We start from the raw sequence: 17,851 nt of genomic DNA, 5'->3' as shown, positions 1-17,851 counted from the left end.
TTCTAACTGAATCTCTACTGTTTCTCTCATATGGCCCACTTGATTATTGTATCCACCTCTTTTTTGGTCGTTTGTCCTCAAATGAGCTCGCTAAACGGATAAACGAAATATATTTCCCACAAACATGGTGGTGGGCCCCACCCAACATCTTGCGCACGAACTTCCTCCGAAAGGCTTTTGAAGGAAATCCGCGTCCGAGAAAAAGCATGAACGTCGGGACGCGGATTAGATACGGACAGGTTAAGCAGCGGACTAAATCGGCGTCTGGAAAAAAGCATGAAAGTCGGGACGCGGATTAGTTACCGACAGGTTGAGCAGCGGTCTAAATCCGCGTCCGGAAGAAGGCATGAAAGTTGGGAGGCGGCTTAGATACCGACAGGTTGCAGCGAGTCGTGACGCAACCAAGTTCTATGGGTTCTACTATGATATATGTGTTGTATCCACACCGTCCATCCATCTTGAGATATCATTTTAGGACATGAGCCAAAGAACGAGGTAGATAAAAAACTGTAGTGGACCCATCACAGAAAACAGCGGGGAAGTGATTCCTACAGTTGAAACTATCCTAAGGCTCACCATAATGTTTATTTATAATCTAAGCTGTTTAAAAGTTAAAAAATACATGAAAGAAGGGAAAACACAAATATCAGCTTGATCTGAAATTTTTGTGGCCTTTAGAAGTTTTTAATGGTAGGTGTCACTGTCCCCACTGTTTTCTGTACTGGGGTGGAGTGGAGATTTGGATTTAACTCATTCTTTGGATATTTGCCTAAAATGATCCCTCCAAATGGATGAAAGGTGTGGATACAAAACATACATCATGGAAATTGGTGACGTCACCTGAGCAGCAAGTCTTGTGCTCAACCTGTAAGTATCTAATCTGCGCCGGGGAGAGTCGGGAATGGATTGGCTACTCCCGCTGCCACCGGCCATTAGCTGGTGGTCGGTGATCTGTAGGCCCCACCATGATGTATGTGTTTCATCCATGCCATCCATCTATTTTTCTAGATCATTTTATGACATGATAATAAAAATGAGATATATTCCAATCTCAATAGGACCACATTACAGAAAATAGTGTTGAATGGACGTCGACCATTAAAAACTTTTTAGGGGCCATGAAAGTTTTGGATCAAGCTGATATTTGGTTTTTCCCTTCATCTGGGTCTATATGACCTAATCAACATATTGGATGTCAAATAAACAGTATAATGCGTCTTAGGAGCATTTAAATGGAGGATATCCAATCACTTTTGTTTTCCTATGGTTCCACCTGAGGTTTATATCCCTCTCATTTTTGGGATGAAGCTCTATGATGATATAATGATATGTAGAAATGGATGCCTGAGATGGATGAAATACATACATCATGGTGGCCCCACAGTGCACTGAACACCAGCCACGGGACTAGTGGCAGGGGAGTAGCCAATCCCTTTCCGGAGAGTTGTGCTTTCGGCAAAACAGAGGATCCCGACTCCTATGCTTAGCGTACCGAGTAAACTCCATGGGGTCCACCATGATTTATGTATTTTATCCTCTCTGTCCATTCATTTTACCAGATAATTTTAAGATTGACACAAAAAATCAAGCATATTAAATGTTCAAATTGACCACACTACTGGAAACAATTGAATTGAACATCTATCATTGAAAAATTCTCAGGAGCTGCATAAGTTTTAGATCAAGCTTATATTTGTGTTTTACCTTCATCCATGTTGTGTAATCTTATGAACATGTTGGATGACAAATAAACATCACTATGGGGCATATAAAGGATATGATTCAATTGATCTGTGTATGTGCTTCAATTATGAGCTCAACACCTTAAATTTCAATGGTGGTCACTAAATTTCCACTGTTTCTTCTCATGTGGCTCATTTAATTTTTGGAACCTCCTCATTATTTGTTGCATATATTAAAATGATTTCAAAAAACAGATGGACAGGTTGGATTTATCACAAACATCATGATAAGCCTCACACAAGAAGGCTCTTGCATGATCAGGAAATTCTCTTGCAATTCCTAATTTCTATCCGTGAGCATAGTATGCGCGCATATATATATGAATGCTCACCTGCGAAACAGTTCTAACTGAAAACTCGTGAGAACTTTTTTTAAAATCTTTTTCCCTTTATATGAGTATAAGATTTATATTGTCCATGTGATGCAGCAACCCATGAAACACCCTTGCTGAACTTTTACCGTAACCCAAAACTTTAGTGGACAATGGAAAAATGAAAAAAATTTCTCCCTTGATTTGCCTCTCTCTTTTTCCATGGCCGACCAAAGTATTGGATCAAACTAAAAGTTGGACCGTAGGGATTTCATTGGGTGCCGCATGACGTGGACAATTCAGATTTTGCACTCAGATCACAGGAGAATTATTTGCCCATGTGCTATGACCACCGACTAAAACTACGAATAAAATACGCGCTTTTGGATTCCAACAAGAACCTCTGTCAAGCCTATAAATATCAAGCTCCCTTAACACGCCCATCTCATGGCCTTGGCTCACATACATCTGACCATGGCTAGTAGTACTAGAGCTGTTAGCATTGGTTTCTTAGTGTTGTTGGGTGCTGTTTGCATATGTTCTGCAGCTAGAACCCTTCTCACATCTGAAGGAGGAGCTGGCTATGGTCTAGGCCATGGTGCCGGCGGAGGGGCTAGTTATGCTGCTGCAGGCGCTTCTGTCGTTGTGGGTGGTTCTGGCGGTGACAGTGGCGGAGGCTCTGGTGGCAGATATGCTGGAGGCAAATTTGGTGCAGTATGTGAGCATGGAGCTGGATATGGAGGCAGCAGCGGCGGTGGAAGTGGCGCTGGCTACGGTGCCGGAGGTGAAAAGGGTGGTGGGTATGGTGGTGGCGGCGGTAGTGGGGGAGGTACGGGCGGAGAGAAAGGCAGTGGCTATGGAAGTGGTTTCGGTGCTGGGTATGGCGCTGGTGGTGAGCATGGCGGTGGCGGCGGTGGCGGTGGCGGCGGCGGCGGCGGCGGCAGCGGCGGTTCTGGGTATGGTGCTGGTTATGGTTATGGTTCTGGTGGGGGTTCTGGTGCAGGCGGTGGGTACGGCGCTGGGGGCGGTGGAGCGAGTGGTGCTGGCGGGAGTGGGGGCGGTGGTGGTGCCGGGTATGGTGCAGGAGGAGAGCATGGAAGCGGGTACGGCAGTGGTGGTGGGGCCGGCTACGGTGCAGGTGGGGAGAAAGGTACTGGCCATAGTTACGGTGCTGCGGGGTGTGGTAGTGAGGAGGGCTCCGGTGGCGGGTCTGTTAATGGCGAGGGCTCCAATTCAAAAATTACGTGGGTCAGCACCTTTTGTATTTGGGTCATATTTCAAATAATCATAGCCGTTGACGGAAAATTTTGTTAAATTTCCACTGTTTCAAACCGTTGATAATGTCACTATTTTCTGTATGCAGTTAGCCTAAATCAATCCTGATACTGGCGAAGGTCAAGCCAAGGCAGGATTTAGAGGACTAGGGCCAGGCCAAGGCCAATCTTGGCCCATTACCCACCCCATGCTCTTGCATCCCGACATAGTTAGATAATCCAAACCGTTGATTTTATGAGTCCTACCGGGGATGGGGAAGCACTCCAAGTGTAGAAGTTGGAACTAAGATCCAACCCTTTTGCACAAATAGACCGTTAAGAAAGAATTACCCAATGCTCCAAACAAAAGAAAGTGACTTATTGGACGTCTGGGATCTTTTTAATCTAGAAAATTTATACTTCTCCACCGTCCACCGTGGAGATCATCAGTTTGCACCATATATACCATACTGCTCGGGCTTTCAATTTATTTAAGTTGGGCCATTGTTTCAGTGATCCAAACCGTTCATATTGTGGTACCTATGGAACATACAACATAAATGTCCCGGGGTGAAAAGATCTCTTAAGCCGTTTAATAGGTGGTCCATAAATAACGGTTAAGACAGACAATACAGCAATGTTTCCGATTCAATAAATATGGACCTTCCATTTTGGGGGAGTTTTGGTCCATGGGCCATCCAATGCGAGTCACGTCACATAAACGTTTTGGATCACTTCCCCATTAGTATAATCTATTGACCAGGGCATTTGTATAACTCGTGCATAGGAACCTGTCACTGTAGGGGTGTACATCGAGCCGAACCGAGTCGAGTTGGCCTCAGCTCGACTCGGCTCGGCTACTAGCTGACCTCAGCTTGAACTCGGCTCGGCTCGGTTCGAGCTTGACTGACCAGCTCAGCTCAGTTCGGTCAACAGCTCAGGTCAATTCGGACCAAGTTCGAGCCGAGTTTTTCTGTGCGGCATTTCCACAAACATATGGACTGCACCTTCAAAATCCCATTGTCTGTGAAACAACAACAAAGGTTGTTCAGGTATTTTATCAAATACCTTCCAAGCAACGTAAAAAAGAGAAAAAAAAAAAAGGATACTTGTTTCATATACATACCTTCCTTGCCGCCAGCCACACTTCGTTAAGTCATTTCATCAAACATTTGGTGAGCAACATCAATATCAAAGTAATCGAGTAACTGAACTGGTTCGATTCGAAATTGATTTGATCTTGGTCCGATCTGAGTCGAGTCGAGTCGAGCTGGGGCCAGCTTGAACTTGGCTTGAACTCAGCTTCGAACCGAGTCGAATTGAGCTTTTTCGAGTTGAGTTGAGTGAGCTAACCGAGCTAGCTCAATTTGTGTACATCCCTACCTGTCAGGCGACGTGCGCGAATGAGATGGAGGGACGGTCGTGGTGACTTGAGAGAGGTGTGATAAATCCGGCTGTTCATTGGGTGATGATCACTATCATTTCTGCCTAAAGTCAGGTCAATCCACTGATTGCTGGACCACGCTTGTACCATACGATACTGGGGTCCTCGATTATTCAGCCACAAGGGTGAAACGCTTTCTAAGGATGTACATGGAGCCGAATTGAGTTGAGCTGGACTCAACTCAACTCGGCTCGGTCACCAAGCAGACTCAGCTTGAACTTGGCTTGGCTAAGTGACTGAGTAACATCTCCAGCTCGACTTGGCTTAGTCAGTAAATCGGACCAGTTCAAACCGAGTTTCAGCCAAGTTCAAGCTCCAACTTTTGAGCCGAGTTTGAGTTCGATGAGTAGAGAGAGAGATGAGTTCTCAAAAAGTTCTCACCAGTTCTTGTGAGAGCTAGTGGACAGGCGAGCATTCCTATATATATAAGCATGCTCACCTACGCATGTGCACATCTTTGGACACGTGTCATGGGCGTCTAATCCGAATTGTCAATGTGATGCAAAATCCCATGAAACCTCAAAGGACAAATTTTCACCATGATATACAATTTTGGTGGGCCATAGCAAAGAGAAATGAAAATCAAGAGAGGAAACTGTTTTCATTTTTCATGGCCTACCAAATTTTTGGATCAAAGTAAAAATTGGGCATGGGGGGTTTCATGAGATGCTGCTTCACGTGGACCTTTCAGTTGGAATATCATATGAGACTTGCCTCTAACCCAGGTTCATGAGAATTTCCCTTTATTGGTTTTTAAGGAATTTTCCTTCTTGGAATTCTTGTTATAAATATTCTCTACTGTATGTACTTTGGCGAGGAATTCCTATTTTCCATCTTTTTATCACAATTGTAGGATTCTTCTTCAATTCAAAGATGTTTCTGGATTTGTTCCAACGTGTAGTATACAATCTTATGCAACAACTTCTTTCTATAGTCTTTCCACATCAGGGGCAATTTTGCGATAATAGCCCTCACTTGGAATGACTCGGGAAGATAAATTTTAATGGCCTTGATTTTATTCACTATTAGTTGCAATTCTTCGATTCGAGGCAGTAACGATTTATTATTTATCATGTTATAGTCGAAGTACCTGGCTATCAAGAACTTATTTGTACATTCTTCTTCAGATTTGTATTTGAACTCCAAAGTGGTCAAAATTTCTTTATCGGATGATGTTTGTGTGTATATATCGTATAGTCGGTCGGAGAGTGCGTTTAGTATGTGTCCACGGCACCGAAGTTCATTGTCAGCTCATTCGTTGTGGGGAGCAATCTGTTCAGGTGTGTCCTCATCAGTAAATACAGGTAATAGTTGCAAATTTGGATCTAAAATGTAATAGATCTTTAAGGCGGTCAGAAGAAACTTGATCTTGTCTTGCCATCATATAAAGTTGGTTTCATAGAACCGATTAAGACGAATCAAATCTTGATTCATCAGTTTGATGGATGATACACTTTCGGTTTCTATGAGAATAATCCTTTAAGATTGTTACAAAAATATTACATATTTATACTTTTTGTAAAATGATTAAACCGAAAATATCAGGACGGTTGAAGCACGCATGATTACGTTGTCCTTAAAGCGTTATTTGCCCCTTCTCAATCAGATTGAGAATGTTGATAGGTTTTAGGCAAACAGCTTCTAGGATACAATGAGCCTGGGTGTGAATTTGCATTCAACAAATAGGAAGAGCCATGAATGGTAGGGTTATCCTAATGGTGTTCCTTATCTTACATAAGTCTAAGTTTATTATCATAATCTGGATCTAAATACGCTATTGCTTAATTTTATCACTACTCTTACATTTCTAATATAACAAATCAATTAACATTTTTAGGTTTTACAAATTATTAGGAATCTTTTCAGGACCTACAACAATTAGGGATTGTTTTAATGCCCATAATCATCTCAATTTTCTAATGCAATTTCTACGTGAAAATTTGAGTTCAAAATTTATCAAACTTTTCCAGATTCTCAAATCTAGTCTCAAAATGCTCAATCTAGAGTTGAATATTTTACTCAAAATTTTATAACTTCACCGCTAATTAGTTGTAATTGCTAACATTTATAAGAAATATCATCTCTAACTAATGAGATTTCTTAGAGAATTTAATTTATAACTCATAGTACAATTTTTAAGTTTAGGGAGTGCTTAAATTTGGTCTAATATACAATGTGATGGGTATGGAACTTCCTACAATGCCTAAACCTGTTTTACTTGTTAGGTGTGGTGATAATGTTATTTCCAACTAAGGAAAATAAAGGAAAATTAATTTAATCCTATATTGTTAAAGATGTTCCTTAGGGGTTAGGTTCAAGGAATGTTTTTATTTGATCTCATGTGCATCACAGCAGTTATTTGTTCGCACATGATACCTAAGTTTAGTTTAGAAGATTCAAATAACTAAATCTAGAAATTTCAAAGGGGCCTAAAGTTTTAAATTTATAGGTTCTTAACTTTCTTACTCATAAGGGGGTTTCACATAAGCTTGAATGACCATCATAACTATGCTCTCAAACTTTCTCTTAATTCCAAGGGATTTTCAAATAAGTTTGAATGGCTATCTTAACAACTCCTAAGGAAACTTAAATTTGGGTCTCTACATTATCAAATTTTCTCTAAGGAAAATTTACTTAGGTTCAAATATCTAATTCCAACATCTCAACTTGAGACATTAAAAGTTTGTATAAGTTTGTTTCCCAAAGGCAAGGCTTGTCTAGACTCTCTCTGATACCATCTTGTAACATCTCGGTTCCCGAAACCCGAGTATACTACTCGTGTTCCAAAAACCCGAGCATTAACTTTTGAAAATACCCAAATTTTCTTTTTATCTAAGTTAGTAATTTTAGCAGAATAAAAATGAATCGAGTATAAGAGGGAGTCCAAACATACATAATCAAGATTTCAAATGGTTACCCGAAAACTTATATAAACCAATATCTTAACTTTTACAAAACATGATAGTGCAAATTAAATACAAATGAAGTCAGAAATAGAGAGTCACAAGATTATTTGGCTCCTCCTATTCCACATAAACACCAGCATGTGCATCATTTGCGTCTCCTGCACATTGAATGTGGTTTTATAGTGTTAATGGCTATCCTAGTGAGGTATAACCTTCAAGATTTATCGTATCATTAAGATAATTATACATAGTTATTAAGAATAGTGTAAGGCAAATACTTTTCAATGATTATCATAGTAATCAGTTAAGGTTCATTAGATATACATTCATTAAATAAATTCCACAGAGATAATCTTGTTTAAATGCATGGATGCATGCACATGATCAAAGACATGGGGATGGCACATCCAGTTGGTAAAAAGGTCGTCCAAGGAGAGTTAGCCACCTAGAAAAGTACTTAAAGGTACGTCCAAGGAGAACTAGTCATCCGAAAAAAACTATATAATGAGGACACCCAAGGTGGACTAGTCTCCCGAAAAATAACTCAAAGGTACGCCCTAAGGAGGACTAGGCACCCGGAAAAGTCCATGCAACAAGGACAGCGCATAGCAGTATGAATGCATGAATAATATTTTAAGATCACCCGCTAAAATACTCTATCGTATACTACCAGAAAACTGGGTAAAGGCTACGGATAAAAGCCGTAGCCATAGACTTATAGCTACGGTTTTAGTCCGTAGCACGACCGTAGTCGTAGGTGCCGTAATAATAAGTCTTAAACCTATGGCTACGGATTTAATCCGTAGCCATAGATTACAATAGCTACAGATATAATCTGTAGCAATTATTTCTGTAGCGAAAAGTGCATACAGCTACGGTTATTATTTGTAGCTAAAAGAAGTGCTGGATCCCTAGCAACATGCCGAATTTAATAACGGCTACAGTTGTCAGATTACCAGCTACGGTTAATATCCGTAGCTATTTCCTACATTTAAAAAAATCATAATCATTTGTTCATTCAATTACCACCTGCATAATCTTTTATTCATTCAATTACAATCCTTAATTCATTCATTCAATTACAATCCTTCATTCAATCAATTACAATAATGCTGAAAATACAAATCTTGGTGAGTCTGTGTGCACTCGCATATGGTCAGGTACATCCTTTATCTTGGCCTTTGGCTTCATTAGAGAAATTTCTCGACTTCACCCTGAAATTTCAATGATAAGGAATTGAAAAAGAAGATAGATTTTGACGGTATGGTATTTTTCCCACAAGTAAATAGGCATTTTTCAGCCATCCGCTCATCACCTACCTGAAGAATCAAAAACTGATTGTTGTCCAAGTCAACTCCTTTTCCTTTTAATTTCTTAGTGACCTCTGTAAAATTACTTCCACGGTCATTTATGTAGTACTTTGAAGAGTTGTTTCGAAATGTAACTCTAGTAATGACAAAGTCACTTCCTGCAATAGCTTCATATGTTCCATCATCCTACAAATAGTAATGGCATTCATAAATTAGAATGACCATTGGGAGAAAAAAAAAAAAGACAAAGTGAAAGAAGTGCATCATGTATAACCATTTTTTTTTCTTCTTAATGAATTAATAAAAACTCAAAGAAGAATGAAATTGACACAAAAGGAATGGTCTCACCACATCAATTATCTCCTGAAAGGGAACAGAAATGACTGCACTGTCCAAGTTTTGGTGATTGGTGATTGGTATAACACAAAAGTTGTGACCTAAAGGAAAAAATAAAAAAGAAATACACATTTCAGCATGAACCCTACGAGGAAACAAATGTTACTATTTTCATTCATGATTTTCATACCTTGCTCCACTGAAAAACTTCACCATCATCAAACTTGAGAGTTAGAAAACCAACAGGATCAAGTTGGATTGAACAGCCCCAAAATTTGCTTTTCAGATTACTGTCTCCCTAAAATTTCCATCCTCTACCTTCACAGTGGCATGCAACAATCATTGGATGATGACTGACCTGTCTCAAAGTAAAATATCAAGTTACCTCCTTGACTCAAACCAAGTCAACAATGTGAAGTCTTATAAGATTCTAAAACTCGTCAAACCAATTCATTTGATAGGTTTCTGAGCACTAGATAAACCAACAATGTCGACCCTGATTAGATTCCCATATATAAATGGAGCTTACCTGCTTAGCTCGTTTCCCAAATACAAAGAGCATTGCATCTATAACGTTGCTTTTACCACTTCCGTTCGGACCCACTACCATTGAAAAACTCTGCAGATAACAGAAAATTCAAATGAGACAATAAACACATGAGTCAAGATGTAGTGCACAAAGCAAAATTGTGTGAAATTCACAATCAAGTAACCAGAAAGGGACCAGATCCACTTCCAAATTAGAATTTTCACTTTAGAATTGAAGAGAATTGACCTATGTAGAAGAGAGAAGCTTAGAAAGTTTTGGTGGAGACCTGATTTTTGGAAAAAAAAAAAACACAATCAATAATTCATAAAAATAGATAACTGGACTGATTTTTTTATTTTTTTATTTTCATTTCTTTCTCCATTAATAACAGATCTCTCATTCTCCACAAGCACATCTTCAGATTTCAACAATACAATGTACGGATGAATGGCATGCATACAAGTGGTAATAGAATTAAGCTAGGAAAACTAAATGTACAAATAGATGAACAGATCCAGAAACATACATGCTTCAACAACAAAATAAACCACATCATCTTCTGAGTATTACAAATAAACCACAATCCCATAATCATGCTGCCAGGATGAGCTCAACTGTTGATTTATGAAGCTGAATGCGAGCCATTGAAGTTCATCATTTTAGGCTCTGTTTGGTTGCCACTTCAAAGTGATTTCATCTCATTTAGTTAACAGTATTATGTATTAGAGATCATAGTTTAGTTTATGTAAATTATGGGTTATCAAGAGTTTTTTATCCTTATAGAAATCTCTAATACACAATTAACGTTAGGATGCCTTTGGTTGCACCAATTGAAATTTCATGATATTTCAACATGAATCAATCCAGTTTGGTGAAATTTTTCATGAAATTTGGTGCAACCAAATACACCCTTATATAAAATGAGATGGACTCATTTTTAAGTAGCAGCCAAACAGGGCCTTATCCATTAAAACTAGCATGACATATGATAGCTTTTATTTTTTGGGGGGCCTGAAATTCCACCGATTGGATTATCTTAAACACTCAATCAATTGCCTACATTTTGGTCATTACCCATGCTTATATAGAACATGTCTATTTCACAATCGTTATCACCATAAACATCTCATTTCAGTAATGCTACATGAGGAATACCAAATACAGCACTGGTTTTAGAAGAGAAATATAAAGAACAGTTGAACGAGTTGGAAAACTATGGAAACAGTTCAAAGAACTATTGTCTAATTTATAAACCTCTCTCAAACAAACACTCTTTAGACCTATCGAGGGCGTAATTCGGTAATCGATGCCTCATTCCTAGAAAGTGGCAGAACTGAACTTCCAGATTTATCTGTCTCACTTTCATGAAAATTTGAATCCGTTGGAGATACATCAAACTCCATATTAGTCTCTCCAATGAAGAAGGCAAGTCGCGAAGGAGCAGGGAGGGTGACAGAGTAGGCATCGAGCATGAGAAGAACTGATGACATGGTGGGTCACGCTGTTGCTTCTTGCTGCACACATAGCAATCCAATGTGAATGCACCTCAGCACCTCAGCTCGCTTGTAATTTCCTCCCAGAGTTTCATCGATCAGCTCCAACGAATTTCCTTGGCTCCAAAGCCGCCATGTATAGTTTGTAAGGTCCAGATCACTTTCGGATTCCTGAAAACCAATTGTCTTTCGTCCTGTCACAAGCTCTAAAACTAAAATGCCAAAGCTATATGCATCCGATTTCACTGAAAACTGGCCATGAATGATGTACTCGGGCGCCATATATCCATATGTGCCGGCAATCCGACTCATATTTCCATGAGTTTGGTCTCGACCAACACTACTTCATTTCTAAGCTCTTCCACTCCTTGCACTGACGTCCTCGCTAGCCTTTTCACTGCTATAACCATCCATTAGCTTCCCCTTGTAAACGGGACCGAAGCCACCTTCACCAAGCATGGCATATGGCAGCTAAAGCAAGCAAAACGTAGCAGAGAAGACAGATGTTTGGAAGGACCATCAAGTGTTTACGAAGGTTGTCCATAGCAGAACATTTTGCTATATTTCAGGAATATAAGCTTATTGTTAGGAAGTCACCATCTGCCATTCAGAACATTCTGCAGATTCACCATCTGCTTATAGTTAGAAGCTTATTCTTCAGTTTCATTTATTTCCTTACTAGTGGCATACGATAGAATCTACTGCTTGTTGAAGCTTATAGTTAGAAAAGCTTGTTGAATCTACTGTTTCAAAGGGAAATTGAATCTACTGCTTGTATTGTCTCTGAGGTGTGATTCACTAAAAATAGAAGAGCATAAAAAACTCACCAATGACTTCTCTATTCACCAGTAACTAACAACACCAAAGCATCTTTTAATCTGAAGGTGAAAAGAAAATTCCAATCAGCCCAACTTTTTGAAGCTATAAAAGCCATACATCCCATTTCCAAAACCAAAAGAATATCAAAACAAGTGGTTCTTTCCAAGATGAGCTCTAAAAGAATGAACTCTTGACCAAAACAGAAAAAAAAGAAAACAAGAATAGAAGTCTCTATAGTCTGAAATTTTTTGCTCAAAAGAAAACAAGAATGAACTCTTGACCAAAACAGAAATGCCCTGTAAAACATTTAATGATCACTTTAGCTCCCTATTCCCAATCTCTACTCAGAAAATTAAATGAGGCTGCAATTGACATTAAAAGCGTGAGAAAAGCAATGCTCACTTGCACAACCTACTCAAAGAACACACACAAATCACGTAATGAAATAGAGGTGATGTGCCACTCAGCATCCATCAATAGCTTGTATTAAATCCCAACAGAAAAATGTTGAAATACAGTCCACAGTCCACAGCGAAACAAACACATGAAGATAGACACTCACATGATTACATAATCGAAATCCTCCATAATCAAAACTGCAGGAAGTGAATTACTTTGTACATATTCACAAAACAGTCAAACAAAATTTTGAATTAATTTGTACATATTTACAAAACAGTTAAACAGAAGTCTAAATAGCTGAAAAGATTAAAACATAAGGAAAATCATCAATCCTTGGCAAGTTCTAGAGAGGGAAACCCTTCATGAACTAGGTAATTTTCCCTCAAATGGAAGACCTCCACTAGACTATAAACATGATTAGGCTTATCATATTCCCCGCAGCCTCTCCATAAACATGGCAATATAATCCAAAAAAGAAAAAGAAAAAAAAAAAAAGCATAAACAGAAGAAAAATTTTGAGAAAAGAAAGGCAAAGAAAATCACCATCTCTATGTGCTTTCTCCATAAGCAGCCTGTTACCAGCCATGTTTGGGCTCATGTCGAAAAGGTTAACCATTCTTCCCATACATCCTGGGAATTGGTTCTCAAAACTGCAGACTGTTTTGTTCTGAAACTCGTTCATCTCACCTGAAAACCTGTCATAGAATCCTCTTTTTTCCTTCGTATTTCCTCTTCGGAATTAGGAAACAAGCCATCACAAATTACCATCCAAGTCACAAAAATCACCCAACCAAGGAAAAATCTTCATCTGTGGCACTGTCATCAACTCATAAATATACAAAACAAAAGAAAAATACAAAGTAACTAAGAAACGTGATAACCCAGACTGATTAAAGGTCCTGAAAATAGATGTAACAAATTGTAAAGGGGAAAACAGGGTTTGGAATGGCAATGGATAAGAATTCCCACTGCACAAAAGTGCCTACTGCACAAAAAGCTACAAAGATCCATTAAGGCAATGGATAAGAATTCCCATTGCCAAAGAAGAACAAAAGATCCCTTCCTCAGCCAGGGAGTCTTCTACTGCGGGTTCTATAAAACTAAAACTGTTCAGTAAAATCCCTCAAACAACATGCAGTTTTCTCTGAAGCTAAAACTTTGATTATTATTATTTTGTTGCAGTGGGGCACATGTTGTATGTATATGACATCCAACTTGTCCCACAGCTGAATCCTATTCGAAGATCAGACAAATGAAAATTCTGTTGGATCCAACCAAACACTGGGCCACACCATAGAAAATAATATCCGCTGCCCAAAAACATCCAAATCGAGGTGTAGCTCATATGATGATTGGATTGAGACGATCTTGGTGAGGTACATACCATGTGGGCTCCACAAATCTCAACTTGTAATCTCATCCCCATGAATCACCTATCTCATAAATTTGGTCTGTGGTGGTATTTTATATATATATATATATATATATATATATATATATATATATATATATATTGGTACAATCAGCATTCCTAAGGAATTTTGTTCTTACAATTTCTAAGGAAAAAGTAACAAAAAAACAATAAAATATGGCCAGCATCCATGGTGTGTGAACAGGACTTGCTTCCCAATGTGATCCACCTGCTCTTGGTCTATGATGCACACCGTAAATCCTACCTGAGAACCATGAACAGGTGATATCTTGCCCACGTGTGGCACTAGGTTTGCACGTAAGCAAAAATGCTATTGACATCTAAAATGTACATCCAACTGGCTCAACCATACATCCGGCAATAGATAAAAATCATAGTTAAATGATCCTAGATTCGGATACGAGAGGATCCGAATGGTGATGGCCGCTTGCCCAAACCTCGTCAGGCTTTCATACATGGTTTTCACTTGTTGAGAGGTACAATAATGCAAGAACAATGTTAGTAGAGTTAGGATTTCTATAACATACGTGGAATACTGAGTCAAATGAATTTTTCAGAGACTCAAGTTCTTACATGTTGGTTGTTGCAAACCATAGAAGAGCATTGGATAGGGGAAAAGGAAAAACACAAGTTGACTTTACTCTAATGAACTATATAATGATTCATTTAACTAGGGAGAAACAGATATACTACGAAACACCAAAATGTAAAATAACATTATCATGAACCATGATCGCAGTAACAAATCACACTGATCGGACAACTACAACGATTTGTCAAATGCATGGAGCATATCATAGAATTCTTTGCACTCGTGTATATTTACAGATTTGAAGTAATATTATTTAAACAAGATCTAAAAATACAAGCACGTACATTTCCAGCACATGGGCCAGCCTCAGCGCTTAGTCCAAACATTCAGGTTTTGTAACATTACAATTTCTCTATCAATCCACTGAAAATCAACCAGTCATGCACACTCCAATGTCAAAAGAACTACAAGAGACAAAACAATGAGCAAACTAGAATGCTTAACTAATTCATGAAGATGTATCCATGTATGTTCAGAACCCAACATTCAGCCTTCACTTCGGTTTCTGGGATGAATCAGTTGGGTCAACGAATACCTTGCTATTTTATTAGAAAATTTCAAGCTCTGTACGTGGGACTATGAGCACAGTCAAGGATAATCAAGTCAGTAATATGACTAGACGGCTGTGAATTTTAAAAATCATAACAGAACCATAAACAACTGATGATAAATTATTGCAGATGTGCCAGACTTGAGATCAAACATTACTTTTAAAGCAATAGAGAAAGGGCCAAATTGATGTTCAGTAACAACTCAAAAATCAGCATACAATCAACATATTAGCCAAGTTGATGGCTTGCCAAATGCCCAAAAACATACCAGCCAAGCACATCCCAACATATCAAGAGTAACTTACAAGAATCAAGTTTCAAGGCATAAAACCGAACATATCATGACGGTTTTACATTCAAAAAAATCATTCCATTCAACCATCAATTAGATGGATCTATCAACTACATCTAGTAATGAAGGCTTGCACATTCAGTTCCAAGTACTCAGATACAACAAATATATAGGAGATCATAGGTACCTGCATATAATATAGTTGGGCCTTGTCCACAGAATTGCAAGATGAGAAAGTTACTCAGGATCTTCTCAACTAATATCCATTTCAGCCAACAGCTAGCGCATATAGACAATACAATCATCAGCTTTGAAAGCAACTATTATTTATTATTCAAGGTCTATTAAGAAAAGGACCAGGTAGTTTTCACAAGCAGCTCAATAAGGCAATTCAACATGGAATTGACAAGGTAGGTAATAGATGAAATACCCCAACGTTATTGTATTTCCAAAGCTTATAAACTCCATAATCAATTACCTGTAGCCAAAAACCAGCTCATGTCAACCAACAACTCTACACACATCATTTCTTGAATAAGCATCCATGTAAAAATCAACAGGAGATTGTCCAGGCATGGCATGGATATTGCTAGTTACTAAACACAAAATTGCAAGCAACCTACAACTAAATGTGGCAAAAAACTATACCCAGGCACAAGCCCTTAGAGGTTTGCAATCCCCTCCATAGTCATCTCTACACAAATAGACATGCCAACCTGGCACATGCACAGGAGATCCAATCCAGTTTATCAGGTGAAACCACCATTAAACAATTAGATCATGGTATATGCTTTTCGCACCCTATAAAGCTATTGGGTTGATCAACATATGATAGATACTTATACCCCGCCTCATCCGGGTTAATTCCAATAGGGAGCTACAAGATTTGAAACAAGTAAATTTTTTCCAAGTATGCATCTAACAGTCATGGGGGCCATTCAGGGTAATTTTCAAATAATAATAATAATAAATATACTAGCTGATTCCTTGTATCCATGAGATACTAACCTGCATGTACTTGGGCATGGAACAAATGGTACTAAAAACTTACATCTACAGATTTTAAATAAAAGGCTGACTACGATGATCATCTTCTGTTACAGGTGAAAGACTTTTTTCTTTGATTTTTAACAAAGTTCCATTAATAGAGATTCCTTTAATTCGTAAGTGTTTCCTCAGATCCATGTTTGACCAATGGATGGTCTGTTTGGCCTGATCTACATGAGACACTGACATCAAAGAAAAGAAATAGTTCTAGTGAACTTATCTCTAGAAACTACAAGTATTTAGGGCTGACATTTAAGATTTAGGTGTTTGGTTCCACAGTATAACACGAGATGTATGGCTAGTCTTCCTGGCCCTTCGCTTTCTAACATACAGGGTTCCCTGCTTAGGGGCCCATGGTATTCTCCGATTCAAACTGTTCATCTGCCAGCCTTGACAGTAACTGAGTGATGTACTGGAAATACACCAAATAAGAAAATCCTAAGCCTTTGATATATGGACTTGTCATTATGAAATATGGAATGTTAATGTACTTAGTCTACATTTTTAGACCACCAAGATAAGTGTTTGGAACATCCTGGGATATTACAGGGCATTCCTCCTCCACAATGAGGAACATCATATCAACAGTTTGGAACCCTAAACCATGGGCCACACATGCAGTGAAGCATCTGATGAATAGGACTTTCTAATTCATCTACAAATCTACAATCACCATTTATTTATTTCGGTTAGTTACAAACATGGCGAATGAAAGAATTCAAGGAAAAGCAACAAGGAGAGAGGAAAGGAGTGTCAGAATACCTGATCGAGTGGGTTGTAGTTATTGGGAATCCTTGAATACCCTCTGGATTCTTTATGGTAAATATCATAGGATTCCAAAGTAGAGGTATTCCCTCTTATGATTACCACTAAAATTTCTATATGCTTAACAGAATCAGTAGCTTTATTCGAACAAATGGCTTTCTACCACGAACAGAACCATCCAATCACGTCCTATGACTGCACAACATATCAGATAATTAAGCTTAATACTTCATACCAATACATAGGAAAACCACAAAAACTGATGCTGCAGAATTATTGAAATGTTTCTTTTAAGAAACTGAGTGTAGTTTAAACTGAATTTTTATCATTTCTATATATGCATGTGGCAGTTTTCCCAGATTTAAACAGTCAATTTTAGCATTATAACTGTACACATGAAATCTGATATACATATATAGTACATTGTGAAGTTTCTATTAGAAAAGTTATAACAATAGAACTTTTCTTCTACACCATGTACAGAAAAACCCAGCTCAGGGGAATAAAGCAGGGTTCTCTCCAATACAACAAGTTTGGGCCGTTTGGCATTTTACCAAGCATGTAAGGTGCCAAAGAATAACATAACCAATTTTTTTTTTAAAAATGACTGATGTAAACTATACAGAT

At 38.5% G+C, this 17,851-nt stretch overlaps 2 protein-coding genes and 1 long non-coding RNA gene across 3 annotated transcripts in view; 2 read left to right on the top strand and 1 right to left on the bottom strand.

Annotated features, from left to right (window-relative positions):
• Positions 1-17,851, top strand: part of LOC131231563 (uncharacterized) — a 97,049-nt gene that overhangs the window by 67,532 nt on the left and 11,666 nt on the right. The gene's annotated exons all lie outside the window — the stretch shown is intronic.
• Positions 2,485-3,425, top strand: LOC131230557 (glycine-rich cell wall structural protein 1.8-like). Its single transcript, XM_058226461.1, has 2 exons — positions 2,485-3,301; positions 3,417-3,425. The coding sequence occupies exons 1-2, from the start codon at positions 2,501-2,503 to the stop codon at positions 3,423-3,425; spliced, it is 810 nt and encodes a 269-aa protein (XP_058082444.1). The 5' UTR covers positions 2,485-2,500.
• On the bottom strand, positions 11,741-17,194 carry LOC131231566 (uncharacterized). The gene is made up of 3 exons (XR_009164440.1): positions 15,843-17,194; positions 15,600-15,691; positions 11,741-12,202 (listed from the first exon to the last, which is right to left on the bottom strand). It is a non-coding gene; the product is annotated as an uncharacterized LOC131231566 (long non-coding RNA).

This window comes from Magnolia sinica, chromosome 17 (assembly GCF_029962835.1).
Source record: "Magnolia sinica isolate HGM2019 chromosome 17, MsV1, whole genome shotgun sequence".
Lineage (NCBI taxonomy): Eukaryota > Viridiplantae > Streptophyta > Magnoliopsida > Magnoliales > Magnoliaceae > Magnolia > Magnolia sinica.
The sequence above is the reverse complement of the archived record's forward strand: the minus strand, read 5'-3'. Positions and strand labels throughout refer to the sequence as shown.

Coding starts and splice junctions, on each gene's coding strand:
- LOC131230557 (XM_058226461.1), top strand. CDS start 2,501: ATGGCCTTGGCTCACATACATCTGACCATGGCTAGTAGTACTAGAGCT.